The 12,032-nt window shown below is 29.6% G+C and overlaps 1 protein-coding gene across 3 annotated transcripts in view; it reads right to left on the bottom strand.

Annotated features, from left to right (window-relative positions):
- Positions 1-12,032, bottom strand: part of USP25 (ubiquitin specific peptidase 25) — a 187,841-nt gene that overhangs the window by 151,273 nt on the left and 24,536 nt on the right. For all 3 annotated transcript variants that reach the window (XM_051984753.1, XM_051984754.1, XM_051984755.1), the window contains exons 2-3: positions 5,050-5,127; positions 1,570-1,714 (exon numbers count right to left, since the gene is read on the bottom strand). In XM_051984753.1, the coding sequence (XP_051840713.1) occupies positions 1,570-1,714; positions 5,050-5,127 (223 nt within the window). The remainder of the gene's footprint in view (positions 1-1,569; positions 1,715-5,049; positions 5,128-12,032) is intronic.

Raw genomic sequence — 12,032 nt, 5'->3', positions numbered from 1 at the left:
AAAATCACTGGCAAATTCCCCCAAGATCTATTTACTGGTGTGCTTTTTCAATTATTTGCTTTGAAATAAAATAGAATTCTTTATAAGTTGATTCTTTTGGGTATCCATCCAAACTTTATTCCAATTCCTTCACAATTATTTGCAGTTCCCATTTTAAAAGTTAGAAAAAAGATTCTGCATTTCAATCTATACAACTTTTTTTTTAACAGCTGAGAATGAATACTGTTTTCTCATAAATGTCAAATTCCTAATTTTTCTTTTTTAACCAAATGTCTTAAACATTTATTATTATATTATTATACTGAACTGCTTCTATAAAAGTATTTCTTCATCCCTTCTACTACACTTCTTGCCTTCTTCATTCTAATTTTCTCTCCTAATGCCTCATGTAATCATTAAATCTTTCATCTAATTCAAAAATCATCCTTTGCTTGACATTAAATCATTTGTGTTTACTTCACATGATTCCATTTCTCAAAATTCCCAGAATCTTAAAACATTTGTAATATCATCCTCTACTTCTCTGACAAGCTACTTTTTCTTCATTCCATCTTGATCCTTTTATATAGCTTCCCAGCACTTTTTTACAAGATGTTTTTCTTTTTCTTTTAAATCCATTATTCTGCAAAGTCTTCATATGCACATTCTCATTTATTACATCTACCTTCTAACTATGAATATCTTTATCAATCATGACTGAATAATATGAGAAAGTAGATTTCAAGAATCCTTGGATAACTTTGCACATACTGTATCATTTACATTACACAGCAATAAAATAAAAAGCCAATACAGAAAGTCAAAAAGTGATGTGGCAATAATTTTTTTTTTTACTTATATAACTAGTATTCAAAACCTGTTAAAAAAAACTAGGAGTGACTTTTCTATTTATTATTTTCTATCTGTGATATACATGGAACTTACAATATGCAAAATAGTGCCTTACTGATTCCAAATGTATGAAATGGTCATAGTATAATGTGAAAAAAATCCAACTATTATATCCATTTCTCATAATTCAAAAAAGGATAATTAAATTTTGAAAAAGGGATTGTAAGACTCTATGGAAATAATATATGTTAAAATGCTTTGAAAAGTATTAAGCAATTATGCAAATGAGAGAAATTAGAATGCTATAATTTCCAAAATTGTGTTTAGTAAACTAAAACTAAATCCAAGGTTTCCATACATGAAATAGTCATGAAAATAGTCATGAAATAGTCAATTATCTTTCAGAAAGAGGAATTTTCTTCCTGAAACAGGCCATTTTGAAAAGTGACATATAAAATTCATACCAGTTGTTAGTTTAACAGCCTTGATTTTATTTCCTTTTCTTTGGTTTCTTTTTTTTTGAAACCAGTAAGGAGTATTTTAACTATAAGTATAACTGCAGCATAAGTCTTCACTCTAAACCACAGCAAAAATAAAATTATCAGATACCTATAAAAATGTATCTTTCAACCAATATAAAAAAATTTCCAAATTGATCTTGTTATTTTGCATCTTCTCAAAGTAGAATTATTTTTTTTTTTTCTATTACTATCTTGAAAGACAAAGAAAAATACCTACTTGTATCTGCCTGGCTTCCCACACTGATGTATCTATCATTGCCAGGAAGGGCTGTTTGATAGTAAGTTGTTTCTTCTTGCTGAGGTGTCTTGGCATTCTTTGCAGTAAGGAAAGCCACAGCTAATTCCAAATTTCCATTGCTATCCTTTAAATATCAAGAAAGTCATAATTTTAATTAAAAGGCTAGTCTATTCATATTATAAATTAGTGGGTTCTTACATGACAACTAAATTTGTTCCACTATAGCTAGTAATTATGGTACCAACATTTAGTGTTTTAATGCAGATAGGCAGCATAAAAATACAATGATTAAGAGCAATTTTTCCCCTATCACTTTCCACTTTCCACTTTCCCTATCCACCGAAAAAATGCAAAAAGAAATGAAGAACCTATGCATCACATAAGCACTATCAAACACCATATGCCCACATTGATTACATCCAAAAATGTGCTTCTTATTCTGCATCATCCTCTCTGTCATTAGGTGAGCAGTATTCTTTTTTAAAGAGTCCTCTGGAATAAAGGTTTACCATATATCTCAGGTGTCAAATTCAATGTCTAGCCACATGCCTTGTAGACATCAAAACCAAGCACACTTAAACCAGATTAAAAGGTAACTCAGAAATACTTAACAAAACAAAAATACAATATAATATAGGTAATTTTAATTTGTGATTTTTTTTGAGTCAATATGCACCTGCAGATGATTTATACTCTTTAGCTAAATGATCAGAGTTCTTAAGACTTTCAAAATTGTTCATTTTTATAATGTTGATGTTATATAAGGAATTGTTATTCTGGGTCAACTCGTTGTTCTCTGCATCAATTCATATAATTCTTTCCACATCTCTTTTAAACAGTCTCATTTTCTTAATTTTTTACAACACAATAGTATTCCATTATATTCACAAACCATAATTTGTTCAGTCATTCCCCTACTATGATGGAAATTCTTTTAGTTTGCCACCACAAAAAGAGCTTCTATAAATATGTTTGTACATTTAATACTTTTTTCTCTTGGTTAGATGTCATTTGAACATTAGTCTAGAAAGCAAGTCAAAGGGGAACTTTTGTACCATCATTCAAAACTGAGTTCCAAAATTGTTACACACATTCACAGTTCCATCAATTTTGCATATTGTACCTGTTTTCCCACAGTCCTTTCAATATTTGTCACCTTTTTCTATCCTTCTTGCAAATTTAACAGGTATGAGATGGCTATTCTAATTTTTGGTGATTTGGAACATTTTTTCATATGGCTATCAATACTTTTAAGAACTTCCTGTTCAAAACTTTAGAACATTCATCAACTGGAGAATAGGTATTATAGTTGTAAATTTGAATCAGTTCTTACTTTTCTTGGAAACGAGACCTTCATCAAGAGAAAATTATTTAAAAAAAAAAAAAAAAGACTTTTCTCATTTGTTCCCTTATAATCTTAATTGTATTTGATTTGTGTGTAAAAAAAATTTTAAATGTATCTATTGATAAAAAAAATTATATGATTTTGTTGTTTTTGTAATTAATGTAATTAATTAAATTTATAATTTTTCAGTATTAACCTAATTGCCTTCCTATTTGGTCAAAGTGTAAAATCTTTGTAATATATAGCCTCTATACTAATATTTTATTTAAATTTTTTACATGAATATTCACTAGGAATATTGATCTCTAGTTTCTTTTTCTGTTTAAATTCTCCCTCATTTAGGTTTCTAGATAATATTTGTGTCATAAAAAGGAATCTGGAAGCATAGATTTTTTTTTTTTACAGTTTTGATATTTTTGCAGTTACATAATACTGGAATTAATTATTCTTTAAACATCTGACAGAATTAATTTGTGCATTTATTTGGAGGTTTTTTTTTGGGGGGGGATTTCATTTGTGAAATCTTCATTTTACTTTTTGGAGGTAGAGTTGGTTAAATTTTCTATTTTTTGATCTGTTGATCTAGATGCTTATCAAAAGCTGTTTTTGATAATATGAATTATTTTCTCTTTATTTGTTGTAAATTTTTTTTTTCATTTTTTGTATTAATTTGATTTTCTTTTATCTTTAGTAAATGGCTTAGCAATTTTATTTTTTAAAAAATAACTAGTTTTACTTATCTTTTTTTTTTTTTTTGGCTTCCAATTTTGTTAAATCTATTGTGTTTTTTTTTTTTTCCAGGATCTTTATTTTCATGTTTAAATTGGGAGGCTTAATTAGTTGGTTTTCTACTTATTTGGTTGTAATAAAAAATCCATTGATCTACTCACAATCCATTTTGTAGATTAAAATGTTAATAAAAATATATTTTTCCCTAAAGAATTTAGTTACATCCCCCAAATTTTGGTATGTTGCTTCCTAATTGTCATTATATTAATATAATGATCATTTTTATGATTTGTTTTTTAACTCACCAATTCTTCAGAATTAAATTTAGTTTCTAGTTGATTCTTTAATACTTTTCCCAACTGTGACCTTTAATATAATTTTTATTGAATTGTGGTCACTAAAAGACATGTTTAATAATTCTGTTTTGTGTATCTGTTCATGAAGTTTTTATATCTTAATATCTGTCCAGTTTTTGTAAAGGTGGTACAGTGAATAGAGCACTAGGCCTGGAGTCAGGAAAATCAGAGTTCAAATACAGTTCAAATCAGATACAAATCAGTTAAATGTGTGACCCCAGACAAGTCATTCAACCTCTGTCTCAATTTTCTCATCTGTAAAACAGAGTTAATACCTACCCTTCCCAGTGTTGTTGTGAGGGTCACCTGAATTGATAATTGTAAACCTCTTAGCACAAAGCTTGACATTAGATACATCAGTTACATAGTTAGTGGTGGTGGTGGCAGCAGTGGTAGTAGTAGTAGTGTAGCAGCAATATTATTATTACCATTCTGTTATCATCAGAGTATAATTATAACTAACTTGTCTAAAATTTTGTCATTATTTTCTTGTTTAATTTTTATGTTAGATTTACTTAAAGTTGAAGGGTTACAGTAAAGACTGATTATGATTTTATTTATTTCAGGAAGTAAAAAAAAATCTTATTTTTCTGTTTATCTTTTAAACTTTATATATGTTTGTTCTTTTTTTCTCATCATGGATTGGCAGAAAATATATTTCCCACACCCTTCCTTTATAGCAATGGATCTTTTGTAAAAGAAGTTATCTCAAAGTAGTATTCAATTAATCCTACTAGGTTGTAAACAAGTAATTTATTTCTTCATCAAAAATATTTTTTTATCATCTTGGGTAGGATTGTGTATGCTGATAATTTGTCTTTTCTATTTTAACAAGCTTTAATTGCTAGTTTCCTCCAAAAATATATAGGCAGCTATGTGTGAAGACTAGTTATTTAAACAAATTGTTTGTCTCATAAGAGTACAATTCTCATCTCCACTAACATATGGTCATGGCAAGAAAATGTGAACTTTTCCAAATATAAATTGGGACAAGCCACAAACTACTTAGTAAAAAAGAATTCATACTACCTTCAAGGCTTGCTGTAGTATCTGTGTATCATTGATGCCAGTGATTTCTCTCAGCTGATTCAAAAATGTCTGCTGGTGCTAGAAGGGAAAAAGATGGTTCATCATTAGGATGTTTCCTTGAAAGCTTCAATGACAACAAAATAAACAATGACTAAAAATCCATTTTTATCTATTGCATTCCTCTGTAAATAGAGGGCATGTTCAAATTCTTTCCTAACCATCCTGTGTACTTTTATAAGTCACTACTTCCCAATGATTTCCTTTCCTGTTTATATTGAATATAACTTTTTTGTACATAATTAATTGCATATTTGTCTCTTCTCATTAGATTTTGAGCTTCAGGTTCAGAATTGTCTTTCTGGATTGTAGTATTCTCTATATCTTAATGTGAATATCATTAAGAATTTTAAATTAATTAGTAGGCAACTTTTGAATATTCATTTAATATCTTTGTGAAGAATAAAATTGATGGAGCTGATTGCAGCCATTAACAAAATCACCTAATCCTAAATCATAAATATTTTCCCATTAAAATACAGTTGAACATATCAGAATAATTGAAGAAATTTTTTACTCTAATTGGCTTCAAACTAAACCTTTAATAATGTAAAAACAAGTTCTTTCTATTTATTATTTGTCTTTTTTTAAAATTTCATTTATTAAAAAGTTTCAATGACCTGCACTTTAGGAAAATCACTTTTAGATCTTGTAACTGAACAGCTGATTGTTGTAGAGGAGGGAGGGAAGAAAAGTTATAGCAGGCCAACCAGCCAGTTGGTTACTGTAATTGTTCAAGAGAGGTAGGAGGGTAGTAGCAGTATCAGAAGAAAAAAGGGTACTTAAAGAGATGTTTCAAAAATGAAATGGACAGTCTTTAACAAAAGATTGGATATGGGAGAGAAATTGATTCTTCAGCAATACTCACTAAAGGGTATGATCGTTTAGGGAGATTCCTGTTGGGGTTGAAATATGATCAGATCTGTGCATTAGGAATGGAGTGGAGGAGTGAGAAACAAGAAGGAGCTTAAATAGAAAGCCATTACTATAGTTCAGAAAAATAAAAGATGATGACCTGAATTAGGGAGACGCCTATGTGAGTATTCAAGAAATATTGGGGAGAAAAAAAATGACAAGACTAGCAATTGACTAGATATACAAATAAATAAAAATGTAAAGATGGGTAATAAAGGATGGTAAGAGGAAAGGTTAAAAGAGATGTAGCTTTAGGGGGAAAAGATAATCAGTTCAATTTTAAATATGTTTAGTTTGAGATATCTATGAAACATACAGTTCAAAATGTTTAATACCAAATGACAATATATAAAACAGAAAAATACCATACATAAAGTATGCCTGAGTTTCAAGAAAAGTAGTTGATAGTTTTCCATGATATTCTTTTGAACAAGATGTAGAGATGTGGGTTAGATGATTAGTAGTAGCCGATATTAACTTGGAAAGGGGGTTTGAATGAAGTTAAAGTTAGTTTTAGGCTTGACAAATGTAAAGCCTTCTTAACTATTAGTGGAATGAGCTAATTTAGAAGATACTGGATTCCATATCTCTGAGAGTTTCTGATTGACCACTTGTTATAGATGCTTTAGAAGAGATTACTGTTCAGTTACAAGAGTTGAGTTTTATGACTTCTGAGAAATCCCTTCCAACTCTTAAAGATTCTGTGATGGAGTTTCTTTTTAAAACGTCAAACAATTCCAGTATATTAAAGATATTATAAAAAGAATTTTTATCTTCGTTTCTTTTTTATTACATCTAGAAATGAGTAAATAAAATCATAATACAAATGCATAATTTTTTGTGTTAAAGAAATTGTAAGTTTATCTCAAAATTAAAAATAATTTCTTCAGGATATTACATGATAAGATGGTTTATTCATATAATTATTTAGTTTGGATCTGAAATTTCACTGGTGTGAAGAATTGCCCTTCTGAAATTTACAGATCACAAAGACTGAGAGTGGAGGCAGGATTTAAACTCAAGTCTTGCTGACTTAAATCAATCTTTTACCCACTGACTTTACTGCCTTTTATTTGATACCACTTGCAAATTTAATGTTTCTTCTAATTTACAAAAAAAAAAGAAGAAATTTCAATTTTTTACATACAAACACATTTGTAACACATAGAAATCATAATTCAAGTGTAACAACAATAGTAACAACAACAATATGAACTTGCTTTTACAGTCTAGAATTGCACACAAGAGCCAAGCTCGGGAGATAACATTTGGCCAACGAGGATAAGTTAATTTGCACTCATACTCCATGTTTAAGTAACAACTTAATTAATACTAATAGAAGAAACCCCAATTGATAAGAATGATAAGACTCCTACAATACAAAGATCCGTGATGCATACATGGCAAGCTGGAATTAATGTACACACTAAGCAAATTAAGTAGACGCAAAGAATAGTTAAAACAGGGGCAGCAAAGAAGGATTTTTTAAGCTTCTACTATGTGCCAAATCTGTGCTAAACACTACCTAAATATTATTTGATTTGATTCAAACTACCCTGAGAGGAATGTATTATTATTATTGCCAATGAGGAAATGAAAACACATCACTATTAAGTATCTGAAGTCACATTTAAATTCATGTTTTCATGACTTCTGGCCTAGTACTCTATCAACTGCATTAGGTAACCATAAATTTTATGTATTATTGAAGTATAATCATAAATAGTAAAACCTACAATTTGCCAAGTTCTCTCAATATATGCCTACAAAATAAACAAAACAAAAAAAATATCTCAAAGTAAATTTTGATGGAAAGTAAATTAAAAGTCACAAAAGTCACAATGCATCGTTTTTCTAATTTAGGTGAATAATGAAAAACAGAAGGAAGGTCTGTAGATACTGGATCAGGAGCTAACCGGAAGCACATGTAGGAAGCAGCACCAATGGTGGCAACAATACTAGGCAATTGTAAGAGAGTGAAACAATATCTAGGGATAATAACTGAAATAAATACCTAGTCATAAAGGAGATGCTAGGGTATTTATGCAATAGCACTAAACAAAGGACTGGATGCCTTGTGACAACTCTGTTGCTCATTACCTAATAGACGAATTAAAAGAGATAACCAGAAAAACTGTTTTACTAAAAGGTAACATAGACAATGAATTAATATCAATACTGAATATCTACACAAAATGGCACAAGGATGAAATAGTTTAAGGAAGTTAAATGAGTCATAGGAGGAAACAGTAAAACTAACATGATAGGTGAAAGACCTTAAATTACTTAGTTCAATCCTAGGTAAATCTAAACATATAAAATGAATAAGAAAAATGTTAAGTGAATAGAATTTTGGAAAATTTGGATATAATAAACCTCTAGAGAATGCTGAATGGAAACAAAAAGGAGTAGAACAGTACGAGGCATCTTTACAAAAACTGATCATGTTTAGGGCATAAAAACTTCACAAATGAATGCAAAAAATAGAAATATTAAATATATACTACTTTTATACCATAATGCAATAAAAATTATATTCAATAAAAGGTCTCTGACATAGATTTTTTCTAAATCACTGGAATCTAAATAATCTATTCAAAAAAGAACCAAAGACAAATCATAGAGATAAGAAAAAAACATAAAGATAATGACAAACAAGGAGATGGTATAAATTAAAATCTGTGGGATGCAACTAAAGGAGTAGAGGAAATTTTGTATCACTGAATACATGTATCAACAAAAGAGAAATCAGATCAATGAATTAAGCAACTAAAACTACTAAAAAAAATTTTTTTTTGAATTTCCAATTCCAAATCCAAAAGCAAAATGGAAATCCTGAAAATCAAAGGAAGATTAATAAAATTGAAAGTAATTGTTAAAATAATGAATAAAATCAGGAGGAAAAATGGGGGAAAAACCCCAACAATAAAATTGATAAAGCATTGGCTAATTTTATTAAGAGGCAGCTAGATGGTTCAGTAAGTGAAGCACTGAATCTTAAACCAAGTAGTTGTTCTTTGCTGTTCAGTAGTGTCTGATAATGTGTGACTCCCATGGAAGACAGCATGTCAAGCCCTTCTTTCTTTCCCTAAATCCTAAAGTCTCTCCAAGTTCATGTTTATTGCTTATATGGCACTATCTATCCATTTCATCCTTTATTAATTTTTTTCCTGAAGTTTCATACTAACAGATGAGGAAACAGAATGCTTAAATAACCCTATCTTAGAAAATGAAATTGAACAAATCATAAATGAGTTAGTTTCCAAAGAAATATAATCCATGACAAGCTGGATTTATAAGCAAATTATACAAAACATTTAAAGAACAATTAACTTGAATAAATTATATAAAGTATAATAAATAAGGACATAATAAGGTTTTTGAGCAAGAGTATTTTTTAAAAGGTTAATTAGCTAACAGTATATACTTGGAAGATAGAATATTGAATATTCAAAAGACATTCCAAGCTTTCAAGTTTCCAGAACTTCAGAATTACTCTAGCAATACTATTAGCTCCTAATTGGTCTCCTTGTCCCTCCCCAATCTACAATATATTATCTACAGTAATATTCCTAAGACTCAGATGACTTTTTTTTTTTAATTCATTATGATGACAAGGATCCTTAAGTCACAAAGTAAGAAAAAGAAAATAACCCAAAAAAATCTTTATAAGCAAAGCTTCAAAGAAAAACAGTATTTGGGCAACAAATTTAATTAGAATTTCCAAAATGTATGACAAGAGTTGTGGGCTTTCCTTTTTGAAGTTACAGTTTTTTTATTAACAGAAGAGGAAGAAAATTGGAAAATTAAAAGAGCTATGGAAGAAAAAAGGAAATGAACAGCCTTGTCACAAAAAATACAAAAAATCAGTATCAACAAACAGAAGTCAAAGAATCCATGAGACAACAAGAAACATTAAAAATAAAACAAAAAATTTGTCCAGATCTATTTATTTGATGCAGAAGGAAAAGTAAAAATAGAAAAAAAAATATCCACTGAATGTCTCCTGAACAAACTCCAAAATGAAATGAAAACTACTAGAAACATTATATGCCAAATCCAAAGCTTTCAGGTCAAAGAAAAATACTTTAAGAAGCGAAAGAAAGAAAGAAAGAAAGAAAAACTTCCATTTACCAAGGAATCAGTCAAGATCACACACAATTTAAATTTGATCACTCTAAAGGAATGTAGACTTCAGAAAATGTTATTTCAGAAAACAAAGACTTAATAGCTAAGGATAAATTATCTAGCAAAATTGAGTATAATCCTGGGGGAGCAGAATTTAATGAAATGAAAGCCTTCTAAGTATTTCTGATGACAAGATCAGAGCTCATTAAATTAAGTAGTAACCAATAAAAGGACATTTTAGCTCCTCAAGCAAGCAAAAAAACCAAAACAAACAAAACCCTAAGGTAGCATTTGAAAGATTTCTTATAGTTTAGAAAAAGTAGATAAAAAATAGCACAGGACTTGAGATTATAAATCATCTGGTTTCTATTGGTGGAAGGGATAAGATTTACTTCCTAGTCACTATGAAAAGCTGATTGGTTGTGTCCACCAGTATCTTTGCATAACAACTAGTGGTATAGAGATAATAGGTCTCCTGACATAAAGATAGACTAGGAACTTTTACAGAAAAAGATTGAATTTCTGAACTTCTGAACTCAACTCACAGACAAAAAAATTAAAATGGCTTAAACAGTTACACAAAATGTAGAAGGGTAATACAAAACAGGATCCATTGCAATATGGAATCAACTTGATTTCTCAGTTGTGTAAAAATTTTTAAGTAGGAGCTGAGAGAAACATAAAAATGGAAAGGGGCCCAAAAAAAAGTTAAACCGCTTTAATGTAAGCATAAAGGAAAGTTAAACATCTCCCCTTCTGAGACCTATTATCATCAGAAGTCATATGAACCCCTAGCATCATTGGGGGTCAACAAGAGTCTAATTAGACAAGGCCTGAGAATTTTTCTTTTATCTTGATGTTCTAATGAGAAGAGCAGAATGAGATAAGAGGAATACACTGGAGGTATGGAAGGAGGAAGGTTTGGAAAAAATATCTAAAATAAGCAGGGTACAAAAGTAAACAGCCATATATAAAATAAGGAAAAGGGAATGAGAGGAAACATATGACACTCAACTCTCACTTTTATGAAACAAGTTAAAGGCAGGAAGATGAAGACGCACACAAGGTTCAGAAATATATTTCATTTTACAGCATAATAGGAGGATTTTTTGAGGGAACAAGGCAGAAGGAGAAATTACAGGGAGAGAGGGCAAATTTAGGGAGGAAATTATTTCTAAGAAAACAAATTCTAAGGATATACAAAAATATTTATGGCTCTTGTTGAGATGACAAAGAATGTAAATCTGAGGGGTACCCATTTACTGAGAAATGGCTGGACAAGTTATGGTATGTAAATGTGAGGAAATACTATTATGTTGTAAGAAATTAGGAGAACAATTGTAGGGAAATCTGGAAAGAATTATATGAACTGATACAGAATGAAGAGAACAGAACTAGAACATTTTCTAGAAGAATTATGATAAAGACAACTTTGAATTAGAAATGCTAATCAAAACAATGACCAATCACAGTTCCAGAATACTACTAATAAAAAAGCTATGCACCTCCTAAAAGAGATATAAAGACCTCTGAATGCAGAAACAAAACATATCTTTTGACATAGCCAATGTAGAAATTTGTTTTGCTTTTATGGCTGTATTGGATTTTGTTTGTCTTATGCTCTCACTGCAGGGGGGAGGAACAGGAAATGTTTTGCTGATTGAAAAAAAAATATGAATATATATATATATATGTATGCATGTATGTATATATATATATATATAGCACAAACTTAATTGCTTATGGATTAACAAGGTGATTTGAAAGAAAAATAGTTTTAAGCACCTTGAATTTAAGGAGATAAGAAAAAAGTTCTATAAAAAATTAGGATTAGGTGCACAAGTGATAAATTAGAAAAAGATACTGATGATAACCATAATAAT

Source organism: Antechinus flavipes, chromosome 3, assembly GCF_016432865.1.
Source record: "Antechinus flavipes isolate AdamAnt ecotype Samford, QLD, Australia chromosome 3, AdamAnt_v2, whole genome shotgun sequence".
In the NCBI taxonomy this organism is placed as follows: Eukaryota; Metazoa; Chordata; class Mammalia; order Dasyuromorphia; family Dasyuridae; genus Antechinus; species Antechinus flavipes.
The sequence above is the reverse complement of the archived record's forward strand: the minus strand, read 5'-3'. Positions and strand labels throughout refer to the sequence as shown.